This window comes from Saccopteryx bilineata, chromosome 6 (assembly GCF_036850765.1).
Source record: "Saccopteryx bilineata isolate mSacBil1 chromosome 6, mSacBil1_pri_phased_curated, whole genome shotgun sequence".
Taxonomy (NCBI): domain Eukaryota; kingdom Metazoa; phylum Chordata; class Mammalia; order Chiroptera; family Emballonuridae; genus Saccopteryx; species Saccopteryx bilineata.
The window spans coordinates 179,651,464-179,667,210 of NC_089495.1; the positions used below are offsets into that span (position 1 = coordinate 179,651,464).

Below are 15,747 nucleotides of genomic sequence, written 5' to 3' on the forward strand. Positions count from 1 at the left end.
AGTCCGGATAGGAGAATTTGAGGTGAAAAGGAGCCAAACTGCTCAGGATAACAAGGGACTAAAATTTTCCATTTTTCCTTGTTGGCTTGAAAAGGAGAATTTTTAAAAAAAAATATTTGAGAAGAGGCATATGGACAAGAGGAAAAGGGTAAATTGGAAAAAGACTATAGGGGAGAGGTTAAAAATGAAAAGCAAGAAGAACATTCAGATTCATTTTGGTGGGAGGTGGGGCAAAAGACAACAGACAAGGAGACCTCCATGGCACGGCTGACATTTCCAGCGTGATCTCAGATATTTCATCTAAATGTGTCCTGGTGTGTGCAGCAGTTCTCTGCCACCACCCAATCCTTAGTAAAAGTCTATTTCACACGATGTCCCTGTCCTGGGACTTGATAACATAATGCGTTAGGAAGAGAAATAAACTAGAATTGGGAGCAGAGGGTAAGAAGGCACTGGAGATATGACTAATCACCAAGAGAGTGTAAGCACCTAGGAATTCCAGGAAAGACTGGGAGGGCCCTGAGCAGCCAGGGGACGGGGTCTTTAGCCCTACCCTGCCTTTTAAATATTTTATTTATTGATTTTAGAGAGAACAGAGAAAGAGAGACAGAAGGGAGGAGGAGTGAGAAGCATCAACTCATAGTTGTTTCTTGTCTGTGCCCTGACCAGGCAAGCTCAAGGTTTGAACCAGTGACCTCAGCATTCTAGCTTGACATTTTATCCATTCTGCCACCACAGGTCAGGCTTCAGCCCTTTTAATATGGACATGAAAGGAAAGTCTAGACCAGCTGAGTTAGAGACATTTGGGTAGCATGTGTTTTAAGAAGCACTGCTGTTTCTGTCTTCTGCAATAGAAAAATCTCTATTTAAATAATTTCATAACAAGCTTTGCTTAGGAACAAAATATATTTTGCATTTAAGTAACTTCCGAGTCTAGTAATGTCAGGTTAAAAATACAGATTTAGAAGAGGCAGGGGAATACGATCAAAGGCTACATGCAGATTATGTTCTGCAGTTTCTGAAATTTTGGGCTACTTCAAAAAAATCCCTCAGTAAATGCAGAAGTGATAAAATAATCCTTAAATGCAGGTGCATCGATTACACTTATTCGCAAGATGATACATAATTTTAAATCTGTGGTTACTAAACATTTAAATATTTTTTTTTCCTGACCTAGAGTGCTCATCCACGTCTCTGCCTTCTTTAAATCCATCAGTGGGACCTAATTTAATGTTTCACTGATTCTTTTTTTTTTTTTTCTTTTTTTTTAAATTTTCTGAAGCTGGAAACGGGGAGAGACAGTCAGACAGACTCCCGCATGCGCCCGACCGGGATCCACCTGGCACGCCCACCAGGGGCGACGCTCTGCCCCCCCGGGGCGTCGCTCTGTCGAGACCAGAGCCACTCTAGCGCCTGGGGCAGAGGCCAAGGAGCCATCCCCAGCGCCCGGGCCATCCCCTCTCCAATGGAGCCTTGGCTGTGGGAGGGGAAGAGAGAGACAGAGAGGAAGGAGGGGGTGGGGGTGGAGAAGCAAATGGGCGCCTCCCCTATGTGCCCTGGCCGGGAATCGAACCTTGGTCCCCGCACACCAGGCCGACGCTCCACCGCTGAACCAACTGGCCAGGGCCTGTTTCACTGATTCTTTAGGCCCTTACGATAGTTGTCATATGGTGTTAAGGGCCTTCATGACCCTTCACTGGTGGTCCCTTTGCTATGCCCCCTTAGGGAGGGTCGGGTTGTGTTCTGTCTAATTCGTGTTCTTCCCACTTGCTGTCAGCTGTTATTTCTCACTGTTGTTCACGTACAAATCATAGAAGCAACCCTTTTCTGCTTATCTATTGTTGCCTTGTATCTTAATGACCATGGAGTCAAAGAACTGAATGTTAGAGCACTGGGAAATAAAAATAAAAACTGGCTGCCATCCACTTGAAAGATGATTTGGCTTTCTGGTTTGATGTGTTGTTATAAAGAGATGTATTTACTTTATCATGTTCAATTTTATTTTTAAATCCTAGTAAATAGCACTTAAGAAAGTTGAAAGATTAGATAGAGATGTATTTAATACTTCTTCATAATTTCTCTCCTCCTGGTTTTACCTCATTTTCAGAGGATGTTATCAAAAAAGAAAAAAAGGCCCTGGCCGGTTGGCTCAGTGGTAGAGAGTCGGCCTGGCGTGCCGGAGTCCCGGGTTCGATTCCCACCCAGGGCACATAGGAGAAGCACCCAGCTGCTTCTCCACCCCTCCCCCTCTCCTTCCTCTCTGTCTCTCTCTTCCCCTCCAGCAGCCAAGGCTCCATTGGAGCAAAGTTTGCCCAGGTGCTGAGGATGGCTCTGTGGCCTCTGCCTCAGGCACTAGAATGGCTCTGATTGTGGCAGAGCGATGCCCCAGATGGGCAGAGCATCAACCCCTGGTGGGCATGCCGGGTGGATCCTGGTTGGGCGCATGAAGGAGTCTGTCTGACTGCCTCCCCATTTCCAACCTCAGAAAAAAAAAAAAAAGAAAAAGCAAATGCCTTCAGAAGCACAAGTAATCAGTATTCTCTAAATGTAAGCAGGTGTTGATGATTAATAACCAAAGAAAATCATCATGAGAAATAAAAAGTGATTCCATGATGATGAACTTTTGAGTTCATCAAATCACATTTTACTTTATCAGAAAAGCACTTTTATAGGATAGTAGTAGAGATACTCAAGCAGTGATTGCATTTAATCACTTCACTTCTCTGAGTAACTGGAAGCCACATAGTATTTTTTAATTATCTTAGTTTTCCAGAACCTGGGAAACTGCCTTAGAAACCACCAATCTTTTGGGAGACTCTAGCGGATTCAGGGAGAGATTTCTCGAAACAGCTCACAAAAATGAAGTGCAATGGCCATCCTCTTGGTAACACTGGTACTCAAACTAGACCTGGCTTACCAGGGACAAGATTTAGAAATGTGCCTAAGCTAATCCTTGGCCCTCTTTGCCAAGCTATGTAGAGATAAAAGCAGTCAACTGCAATAAACGGTTGTGTGTATTAGGGTTGAACTATAGCAGATTGTTGATACGCATAATTTTTAGTTTAAAAGATAAAAATGTCACATGGTTTACCCTAATATTTTGAATCTGTTGAAGTACAGATATTCACATGGGTCCCAAGGATTATCAAGTTCTCTCACCATTTCAATTATCAAGAAAATGAAGAAATAAACAATAATATAACTAGATTGAGTTAGAATCAATTGTGATCCCTTTTGATTCTAGACCTATACAGTGAGTTTAGCAGTGGTAGGCATTCTGTTTGTCCCCAGAGAAAGATAAAATATGGTCTCTGACAACAAGAAAATCAGAGTACAGTAGGAGAGACAAAAACATTAAATAAACAAGAATGCAGTATAATATGTGCAAAGGTAGGTTAGCAGTGGCACAAAGTAGCTATCAATTCTTATTGAATGTGTCCAGGAAGATACCAAAGAGGTGTCAAATTTCCATCTGGGTTCTGAAGGATGAGTAGGAGTTCACTGGTAAAACAAGGAGGACAAGCTTATTTCGAAAAGAGAGAGCAGCATATACAAAGCATGTAACAGAATAGTTTACTGGGAGAATTGTCACTGGATTTTTATCTCTAAAGCAGAGTGTGTATAGGAAATTGGTAGAAAGTGAGGTTGTAGAAATAAGTTGAGCCAAATTATATAAAGCCTTGTATTTCATTCTAACCAATTTCTTTTATCCTACAATAGGGACTTGGGAAAGCATTTTAAGTAGAGAAAGAACAGGCTTTGAGATACATTTTCAAAAGGGTACTCTATGATCACAATGATGAAAAAAGGGGAAAAAAAGAAAAACAAATAGAAAAAAGACTAAAGGAAAACTGCCAAAGAATGAACAGTGGTTGTATTCAGGTGGTGGAATATCATTTTCTGTTTCTTCTTATAGCAGAATGCAATCAACTATTCTTTCTAAGAAGCAGTAAAGTTTCAGTCACATAAACAGCTGTCCCTCCCCTTTAATTCGATAGAAGAAATAGAGGCCACATTGGGGCTCATGCTTGCCTCTCTCCATTTTGCTTATTTAACAAAGCAACTATGGTATAAATCTAAGAGTATGATACACATTTGTGAAAAACCAAGTTAACAAGGGCTGAGTCACATCAACCCACAGACCTTATGCAAAAGCCTGGCAATTTGACCTTCTGGGAGGGCGACCACATACTTCCAATTGAGTTTGAAAGGCATATACTTTCAATTGAGTTTGAAAGGAACCAACTCTGACTCGAAAGGCAGTCTTAACAAGTTTTACATTTCTCTTGGCCTTAGAGGCAACAGTTTCTGCACACACCCATTTCCAATCACCTCAGATTCAATCACGAGCTAAGAAACACAAGGCATTTACAATGCTAATAAGATTTCAACCCACCTACTTCAACTTTCTGAACAGATTGGTGGCCCTCTACACCCCTGCTCTATAAAAACCGTGGTGCCACTTGCCACCTTGCAGGAATAATAAGTGACAGAAGCAGAGGCATGCAAAGCTTAGGTCAAACTGTTCTGTATAAATGACTAGCACAAAGCCCAATCACTATTACATTTATAACAAATAGAAAGTTTTATGTAGAAAGCCTGCCAAAAGCACTTCATTAAGCAAAAACTGTTACTACATGAAACCCATCTTTAAAATGAAGATAATAATAGCAATGACCTAATAAGGTTGTTGTGAGGAATTAAAGAATACACATAAAATGCTTTAGAAGGTTGTCTGGCACACAGTGAGTTCTCAATAATTTATAGTATCATTAACATTACATCTGGCGCATGCTAAGTGCTCAATAAATATAGTATCATTATCATTATTTTATCTCATAACTTGCCTCTTTCCAACTATTCCAACTTATAAATCTCAAAGATATTCTTACTTCTGTCAGACTATTTACTTACTATTGTAATTAAAATAAAATAATTAAAAATGTTTTGAGAGAAAAGATTAATAGCACCTCTTTACCTCTTCATATCTGTCAAAAATTGCTCCTTCTTGCAAAAAGGAAGGGACTTCCTTCTGCCAGTTAAATTCATAAGGTTTGGCCATGATTATATTCAAGACCTGAAAATGAAAAAGATTATCTCATTAGTATATAAATTTAAAAACAAGTGAAGAACAAAGGTTAATAATCACTTTATATTTATGTGTTCACAAAAGCTTGTCTTCATACACAAGGAATAAGTCCATATATTGTCTTTTTTCTTTCTTTTTCCCTTTCTCTGACCCCTAACTTCTCTTTTCCTTGTTTCTAAACCTGGAGAAATAATATCATTAAAAATATCAGAGTTAATTATTTGTGTAGCTTTCCCTCCCTCTTCAAATCATATAAAATAATAAGACACATATCAGATGGTGTTAGATAAAAGAAAGAAACCACATACCTAAACCTATATATAGGACAGGGCTGCTGCGAAGCCAGCACTATGGGCTGGAAGGTGCTTACAGAATCAGGTGGGAGTAGCTGGGATATTTTAATCACCCTTAGTCCTCTCTTGAGTCCTCTGTCAACTCCTCCTCAGAAGAGTGACACAGAATGCTTGCTTTCTAGCAAAGACTGAGATTAGACTTAGAAAGAGAGCCCGGAAATTGTTCAGGGTGGCTGTATGTACCTAGGAAAAGCTGGGTGTTCTTTCTATCCACCTTCCCTAGCTTCATGCACTGTGGTGCACCTTCAACAGCTGTAAGCTGACCACTTTAATGACAAAGAATCGCCAAGCACTTAAGCAATGCCAAGAACACAGGGGTCACACACCAAACACAGTTAAGTAAAAGAACTTAAACCCAATGAAACAGATTTAACAAGACAAATAGCTTTGGCTTAAGGATGGCTGATATCCTCAGAGGGAGGAGAAAGGGCATTCTATTCCCAAAACATAATTAACTACAGATTCCAGAAATTTTCAAAAAAGATTGTTGAAATCAAACTGTTAATGTAAGCAGGTAGCTAGCTAGGAATGGGGTCAGAGAGCAAAGGGTGTTGGGTATTATATTTTATGAAACTTGGAAAGTTTGCTTCAACTTGGACAGCCTGCTTCAGTAAGAAACTTCAGCATTCCATTTAGCTTAATTTGCTAAAAGGTTATAACACTCATAGGCTAATTAGTCCATTGTGTCCTCAGAGTCTATTTTGCCTCAGTTCACCTAAGGTTTGGGAGAAATCTCTCCCAGGCATTGCTGGAGAAGGGGAGGTGCTTCTGGGCTTCCACTTCAAGGCATGCCCAATGGAAGCCAGAATGGAAACCAGAATGGCAGCCATAGAGGCTTGAAAGTCTAGCCCACAAGAAGGATCTGAGTGGTTAGTGGAAGGAACCAACACAAGCCTGCAAAATTTTAAAGAAACTGATTAAAGGAAAACTAGTCCTTTCCAGTCTAACAATACCAACAGAGGCCGAGCAGAGGTCTGACCCTTTTTTACTGTTTTGCTCTTTTTCAATCTTCTTTCTACCTTTCTGCTTGGGAACGCGCTACCTATTTGCAACCATGCTGCGTGGGCTGCCAGCCTCCCTGTCTCCCAAGTGCAGGCTTTAAGCAGCACCCGGACTGGACTGCGCTTTGATGCGGGCTATACCAGGGAGCAGCATCTATGGACTTTGTGGTGTTTTTTTTTTTGTTAATCTTATTTTTACTAATTTTAATGCAGTGACATTGATAAGTCAGGGTACATATGTTCCGAGAAAACATCTCCAGATTATTTTGACCTTTGATTATGCTGCATACCCCTCACCCAAAGTCAAATCATCCTCCGTCACCTTCTATCTGGTTTTCTTTGTGCCCCTACCCTCCCCCCACCCCTCCCTCTCCTTCCTCACCCCCTCCCCACCCCTCCACCCCACTCCCTGTTACCATCACATTCTTGTTCATGTCTCTGAGTCTCATTTTTATGTCCCATCTATGCATGGGTTCATATAGTTCTTAGTTTTTTCTGATTTACTTATTTCACTCCATATAAAGTTATCAAGGTCCATCCATGTTTTGGTTTTTATATTGGGTTTAATGGAGATAAGACTGGACTTTATTCTTGGCGGGACAGATGGAGAAGAGACATCTTTTATTTCATTCCTGAATAAATCTTGCTACAACAGCCTAGGTTTCACCAAATATGGGTTTTATAAAGTGCTTTTTATGTGACACTGTACAAGAACCCCACTACCACTTGCATCTAAACTGGAATCAAAACTTTTAATAAAACTGTAAAGATTTTTTTTTTTTATTTCTCTGAAGCTGGAAATGGGGAGGCAGTCAGACAGACTCCCACATGCACCCGACCGGGATCCACCCGGCACGCCCACCCGAGGGCGATGCTCTGCCCATCTGGGGCGTCACTCTATTGCGACCAGAACCACTCTAGGGCCTGAGGCAGAAGCCATGGAGCCGTCCCCAGCACCTGGGCCATCTTTGCTCCAGTGGAGCCTTGGCTGCGAGAGGGGAAGAGAGAGACAGAGAGGAAGGAGGGGGGGTGGAGAAGCAGATGGGCACTTCTCCTGTGTGCCCTGGCCTGGAATCGAACCCGGGACTTCCGCACACCAGACCGATGCTCTACCACTGAGCCAACCAGCCAGGGCCAAGATTTTTTAAATACAAAACATTTATTAAAATGTAGTGAATTTGAAAGAATTATAAAGTATATTAAAATATGAATAAAAATGACTGGATGTAGTCAAGCCAAGGAATTCTCAAAGAATGCAGAACAAACTGAAACAGAAAGTATGACTGAAAAATGGTGAAATGGAAAATGGACACAGAAGGTTTAATGACTATATATTTATACACCTAATTATGATTGGGCCATAAAAAAAATCTCAGCATTTTTCTAAAGGCAGAAATTACGATTACCGTCTTATTGACCAAAACCAGGCCAACTTATAAATTAAGGACAGAAAGTGCACAAATTCTGTACACACACAAAAAAACCCCATAAATTTGTAGTTCTAAGTAATTCTTGAGTTAACAAACCAGCCAAAGCAGCAATTATAAACTTTTTAGAAAGAAATAATGAAACATTAAACATCAAAACCTGGATATGTAACTTGCAGCAATATATAGTAAAAGAATAACAGCAAAAATTGTTTTCTGAATATTTATGTATAAAATTTGGCAAGTGTTGGGAAAAAGAAGATGGAGAGAGATGGGGAGGAGGAGGAGAAGGAAGCATAAATGCAACAGTTACAATGAAAACTGGGCTCTAATAACAAAGAGGGAAGGGTGAAAACTGTAAAGGAATACTAGGTATAACTTTAATTAAAATATTTGAAAACCTTAATAACTTGGAAGGTTTTCAAAGTTAAAGAAAAATTGGCTCAAAACAAAAAAAATGAGCAGAATCCTTAAGCAAACCAAAGACCTAAGAAGCAACTGAAAAAAAAAAATGGTAAAAGATTAGGCCATATGATTTTACAGGACAGTTTTACCAAATATTCAAGGAAAAGATAAATCCTATGTACCTACATTTCTTCAGGAGATATATATTATATATCTATATATAAAAGTAAAGCTATTACCCAAATCATTTCACAAGTCCCATTATCAGATCCTGACAACAACATCTTAAGGGGGTTAATAAGAAACCAATCAACCTTAGAACTCATTATCACTTAGAGAGAGAAAAATTCTAGCTAAAATATGAACAAATCTATTCCAGAAAGTTATTAAAACAATAATTCAAAATGCTTTAACACTGAAAACAAATCAATGTGATTCACTACCTAATGAGATTAAGGAGAAAAGTCTAGTATATACATACCCTGGTGCATGTTACAAGATAAGGTACACCTAAATGTGAAAGGTCTCTAGCACATAACATTAAGTGAAAACAGGAAGCCACAGGAATGATATGAATAATGAACAGTGTGATAATATTTACCTAAATACACAGCTATAGAATGATACGAACAGTGTAATACCATTTATGTAAATACACACACACAAGAGAAACCTATATATTTCACTAGGTACATACAGGTATATATAGATAAATCATTTAAAACGTTGGAAAGAATCTTTCAAATTTATGACCCTGCTTACTTCTAGGGAGGAAATAAGGATTGGAGCTGAAAATCAATGTATCTTTAGTATTATCTTTGTGCTGGACATTGTGATTATGGGAATATATTCTTGGATTATGTGTGTGCATGCAAATAAATTGCAAATATAAAAAAATGTTGAAATCATACAGATAGGTGGATAAATGATTCTTTAGTCCCCCAAGTTTTAAAGTGGATGAAGTATATATATCAGAATAGATCAGGCCACATTTCAAAGTGCTTTCTCACAATGGCCACCACTGCAGTTTGAGGAAGAACTTCTTCATCACTCATTACTGACCAGGCTACAAGCTGGTGAAAGCATGAAGGGCGCTCCAACCAGGCCAGCTAAGGTAGAAGCAGCTCTCCATTAATCAGCACCGAGGCCTCGTAGGTAAAGCCAAGAAGATGAGTCAGAGGCAGAGAGTGGGAGAAGGCAGAGGTGCCTTTTCCCAGTCCATCCATGTGTAGGTAGGTCCATGTCTCTCTGTCTCCCACTAGGACTGTAACTGGGTCTCTCTTCCTATTTTTCTGTATCTCTGGTCTTCTCAGTTTGTCTTTATTTGTGTCTTTCCATGTCATTTCTTAGTATCTGTCTGAGAAACACACACACACACACACACACACACACACACACACACATACACAGCCTCTTCATGCAATGATGTGCATTCGTGCCTTTCATGCCAGAAAAAGAGATCTGAAGATAAAAACAGACCTGCAGAGTCCCTCCTGTTGTCATGGGTGTGTTGTTCAGAATAACCAACTACCGGGACTCAATTGTAAACATGAAAGACAGATGAAAAAACAATATGGCAGCCTCCCTAGCTGACCGGACTATGGAGAAGAACGGGCACAGCATCTCTCCTGAAGACCTTTATTGGTTCTCAGCCTTGCCAACTGTGCCTTTCAATAATTCCCTTTGGTTTTACTTTAAAGGGAATGGCAGGCAACAAGAGACTGCTGATATAAAAAAAGGTTCATATCAAAAATGAAAATGAAGAGAAAGCTTCTATCAACTTGCATCAGCTTTCATTGGTTTAACTCCGGATTCTTTCAGCGAAAGAACACTCAGCATAAGTACTCAGTACATGGTGTTTCTCAGACTTCACTGCTGTCCTTACTACTAAAATATTCATCTCTACTTTGGGTACCAATCGCATCATCATGGTGTCATTATGTGAAGGACTTTGGTGGGGGCTAATGGAAAAAGGAGGATCATTTTGACTTTAATCTCTTAACCGTCAGCAGTGGAGGTGGGAGCTCTTTTTATTGCTTATCTTCTCAGAGCTTTTGGGGTTCTGAACAAGGTAAGAGGCATTTCTGCAAAGCATCATTGGGGTATCTTGTATTTTTCTAATTATAAACAGAGAGCTGTTTCTTGTAGTGTCCGGAAATACTTCCTAAGGCCTGTTGTAAGAGACAGTGGCTGGGTTATTTTATACAGATGGTAAAACTATGACCTGCAAGTTAAAGTGGGAACAAACTAAGGTACACACTGTAGTCCAACTGACTCCAGAGAAAGTTAAAGAAACGGTGACTTCTTTTACAAAGTATGAAGAGGGGCACTGTTCACTCTACAACTACACTCCTTTCTGCAATGATCTCAAAGCCCAACCTACAGGTAATAAAAAACCATTTTCCTGGGCCATGTCAAAGGTTCCTCTTCTCAAATTCTCTGGCTTGCCTTGTAAGGCCTCACATACAAGATACTTCAAGGTTCAACTGCCTCCTCCAGCTCCTGGAGAACATTACTTCACCCTACAGAGCCCACAAGAAAGGAGCCTTCTTCTTCGGGAACGTGGAAAGAAAAGGAGAATTTACACAAAGAAGGGGATATATACCTCAGCGCCCTTTCCAGAGTAAACCCTTTGAGCAGCTATTGGAAGGAGGCCAGTGAACTTTTCAATAGCTGTATTGTTTTTAAGTTCTTATGCAACTTGAATGGATTAGCTATTGCACTGGCTGCAGAGGGGGAAAATCCTTGGACTATGGAGCTCGGGAAGGAGGGGACAAAAAAAGAGGGGGGCTCTTAGAAGGCCTTGTTTCACAGCAATGGCCAAAGGCTGCTTCTAAAGAAGGTGACAGAAACCTGAAGGAGTTATTAAGCAGGATGATGACAAGGGAGCTCAGGTAGGCTTTTGGGGACCAAATATTCAAGTAGGACATGCACGTCATCCATAAAGAAGGCCTTCCATTTGTCACACATTTATCCACTCGGGTGGCACGAACCAAGGAAGAGCAGCCCTTTGTTCATTGGCCTGCTCTGTCATGCATCTTCCAATCTGTTGGGCAGTCCTTAAGATTTAGCAGACCACCTATCCTTGATATGCTGGTTCAAGTACTGAGTCAACTCTGCCTCATGGGCCTATCTTTGGCAAAAGTATTTTGTTTCTGGACATATGCTTCATGTTCTAGTAGAACTGATGGTGGCAAGTTAATGAAATCAAGTACATTTAAGGTCCTGAGTAAGATAGGCTGAATAATGCCCCCCCCCACCCACCCAGAGACAGGCATATCCATATCTCTTAAATCTCTGAGTGCTGCCTTACATGGCAAAGAAGAAATTTGGAGAAGTGATTAAGTAAAGGGTCTTGAAATGAGGATATTATCTTGAATTATCCTCATGGGCCCTAAATGTCATCACAAATGTCCTTTAAATGGGAGACAGAGGGAGATTTGACATAGACTGATGAGGAAGAGGTAATCTGCCACTGAAGCAAAGATTGAAGTGATGCGGCCACAAGTTCTGGGGTACTGGCAGCAATCCAAAAGCTGGAAGAGACAAACAGTGGATTCTTCCATGTGTCAACCACATGACAAAAACAGTTTCCATAAAGAACTTATCTCTTCCCCATCTAACCATACAAATGCCATTAAACCAAATAACCCAGGACCTGATATGACCCCATGATAAGAACAGCCAAAGTTGTTTTCCAAAACACACAGTGTTGAGATAAAATTTCCACTGAGGAAAAGACAATTAGTTGATTCTATAAAGCAGATTTCAATGTCTTGCTCTTCAATCTTTAAATAAAATGTCTTATATTTCTAAAACCAGATGGACAGCTAGATCAGATCATCCAGTGTTTTTAAATAAATGTCTTTACTTAAAGTAAAAATCTAATTTGACACCGATCTATTGCACCATTAATGGCAGTTTTCTCCACTGGCTAAAAAATACTTCCATTTTTATCAAGCCATTAAATAATCTTTTCAAAAATATATAAAAGTTGTAAGATTACGGAAGTGATAATAGGCAACGCAATTGAGGACTGGGGTAAGAGCATTCTTGTAGAGCTAGGTAGAAAATAACTGCATAACATTTCTATAGCCTTGAAATATTCATACCTTTTGATCTAGTTATTCTACTAGTAGAATTTATTCTAAGGAAATGCACAGAAAATCTATGTATAGTAGTTCAAAGATACTCATTGTTGTGCTATTTATGGTAGAAAAATATTGTCTTTATATGAGAATCACTAAGCAATTGGTTAAATACACTACAGCATTTAAATAGTCTGTGACCATTAAAAATGTTTTCAACAAAGTTATTTTCTTAACAATAGCAAATTTAGAAGAATTTCTAAAAATATTAACAACTCTTGTCAAGCAAACACAATGCTCTGAATATATTATTAAGCAAATAAAGCACTATATGCAAGAATGATCCAAACATTTACATGCTATATACATACTTCTTTTACTAAGGTGATCAATTGTCCTCCTTTAGGGAGGATAGTCCTTCTTTTGTAAGTTCTGTCCTTCCTCGAAAAGTGTCTTCCTACATGTCCTCCTTTTTGATACTGGAAGACTAATCTGTAAATGTCTGTATTTGATAGATGCAGAGTAGATCCATTGCGTGTGATGTGACTTATTTGTATCTAAATGAGTACTTTTTTCTTATAATTATTATTAAAAATTAATAGGCATGTAAGCATAATTACAATATAAAATATTACAAATGTTTTTATTATGCATTTATCATATTATAGTATATTATTGTTGCAATGAATAAAATGTTTCTTTTATTAACAATATTGTTTTCTTCCATTTATTTTTGTCCTCCTTTTCATTGTAAAAAAGTTGGTCACCTTATTCTTATACACATGCATGTGCACGCATACACACAGATTTTTTTTTTTTCCTGAAGCTGGAAACGGGGAGAGACAGCCAGACAGACTCCTGCATGCGCCCGACCGGGATCCACCCGGCACGCCCACCAGGGGCGACGCTCTGCCCACCAGGGGGCGATGCTCTGCCCCTCTGGGGCGTCGCTCTGCTGTGACCAGAGCCACTCTAGTGCCTGGGGCAGAGGCCAAGGAGCCATCCCCAGCGCCCGAGCCATCTTTGCTCCAATGGAGCCTTGGCTGCGGGAGGGGAAGAGAGAGACAGAGAGGAAGGAGGGGGGGTGGAGAAGCAAATGGGCGCTTCTCCTATGTGCCCTGGCCAGGAATCGAACCCGGGTCCCCCGCACGCCAGGCCAATGCTCTACCACCGAGCCAACCAGCCAGGGCCCACACACATTTTTTAACAGGGGAAAAAGACTAGCAAAACATATACCAAAATATAAGCAATAGTTAATCTTGGTGACAGAATTTTAGGTGATTTTTATTTTCTTTAACATGTTCTGAATTTTAAAATATTCAGTGATTTTACTTTTTATATTCAAGAAAAATGTTCTCTTAAGAGAAGATGACATGAGCCTGACCTGTGGTGGCGCAGTGGGTGGGGCATCGACCTGGAACGCTGAGGTCGCCGGTTCGAGGCCCTGGGCTTGCCTGGTCAAGGCACATGTGGGAGTTGATGCTTCCTGCTCCTCCCCCCTTCTCTCTCTCTCTCTCACTCTCTCTCCTCTCTAAAAATTAATAAATAAATTTAAAAAAAAAAAAAAGAGAAGATGACATGAAAAATCTTATTTCATTTTCCTTGACATAAATCAGTTTTTAAATAATGTCCATGTTTTCCATCACAACCCCTGGCAGGAACAAACAGCAGGAAGTAACAAATAAAACTGTAAAATGTTCTCCTTTCCCTTTCAGAATTTAAAATATTGACTGTATATAAGGAACCTTCACACACACACACTAGTTGTGACTGCTTCTTAGGAAAAAGTTACTTAATAATACAGACTAAAACTTTGTTATTAACTCTGAATCCTCTCTTGTACAGTTGGGAATAAAACAGATTTGGTAATGCTGGATTTAGTAATTTTTGGATTCTGAACTACAAAAAAAAAAGCCCTAAGGCCTTTGCCAGCAGAAATCAGCTAAATTGTCCCTAAATATACAATAGGTATATTTATTTACCAATAAAGCACTTCCTGTTTAAATCAATTTCCTGGAGTTTTTAAAATACAGAAACTGAAGAAGAATAAAATGGAAAGAGCAAACATCTATCTCATCTTTGTCTCTCTCCATTTCAATAGTCATCATAATTAGGAAGCCAATGTAACTTTCTTAAAACAGCAGAAGGTATTTTCCTACTACTGAGTATTTAAGATAAACTTGAGTTAACTTCAGCCCTGAGAAATACAAGTCCTGGGAAATAAGACAACTAGGCAACCATGGAATACTTACAGACAAAGGGGCAGATTTTTTTCTTTATGTCAAAAATTGTAGAGGCTCTGAATAGGAACACAGAACAGGGACAGAGTTCAGTGCCCTGAGGCAAAGGCCATAGTGGCTTTACTACCAAAAGCACTGAAAGCAGTACAATAGGGATAGAATTAGCAATTCTGATTAATCAATACTTGGGGACATTTGAGCTACTCCTTTGCCCTAATGTCTGCTCTAAAGAAGTTCCCATTCCTGACTTCCTCATTCTCATCTCTGCTTCTATTTGTGTGTATGTATAAATACCCATAAGGACTGGGGGTCGGCCTCTAATGAAACCTGTATAGGAGATTGTGAGGTGGTCTCCCCTAGGTCCTTTGGTGCACGCCCTGTGGTCTCCAGTCATTGTCTCCACAACAAATGGTGCCCCATGTGAGGAACGGGAACCAAATGACAAAAAAATAGAAAAATTTGTCACTCTTTTCAAGACCAGAACTAAAAGAAGTTATGGGGATTGTGTAGCGTTTACCACACACAAAAACAACTCCCTGAGATATAGGTATCAGCCCTACACAACAGCATCTGGGAGAGGTCGGTTCTCAGTCCTACAGGAAGGGTTCTGATAAGGTCTGGGAAAATAGTGTGATAAGGTGCCAAGGAACTGTAAAACTTAGTATTAGCAACGCCATTTTAAAGAGGAAAAGTCAGGCTTCTTACCCCCTCCTTTCTGTAGAGAATGGAAAGGGAAGAATGCAGGAGCTTCCTGGCTTACAAGAACAACTGGGTCATCTAGTCAGTTTAGCTAATTCCTAGAATTTTCTGAAAGGGTGCCTGGGGCCACTTGCCACACAGAGCAAAGAAGATAGAACTTATCTGAAAACCTTACAAAACAATGTTTATGTACCTTCATCAAGAATTCCTATACTCAGACTCACCCTAAAGTCATGAGAGTAATGTATACCTCTAGACAAAGGGATCATGAGCTCCTCCTTACTCACCCCAACCGGAATGTGATTTGATCTATAAAATCAGCCACAGAATTGTAAGGACTTTCTACATGATTTGGGACTGTGCCCCATGGAGCTAGCCAGCTAATTAATAAAATCCTCAAAATTTCTTCTGTATTCTGCCTTGGTGTCTCTATGTAACCTGCGGA

The 15,747-nt window shown here is 39.9% G+C and overlaps 1 protein-coding gene across 10 annotated transcripts in view; it reads right to left on the reverse strand.

Moving 5' to 3' along the window:
* Window positions 1-15,747, reverse strand: part of PLCB4 (phospholipase C beta 4) — a 387,833-nt gene that overhangs the window by 127,741 nt on the left and 244,345 nt on the right. For all 10 annotated transcript variants that reach the window (XM_066234675.1, XM_066234677.1, XM_066234673.1 and 7 more), the window contains one exon: window positions 4,979-5,077. In XM_066234675.1, the coding sequence (XP_066090772.1) occupies window positions 4,979-5,062 (84 nt within the window). In that variant the 5' untranslated portion in view covers window positions 5,063-5,077. The remainder of the gene's footprint in view (window positions 1-4,978; window positions 5,078-15,747) is intronic.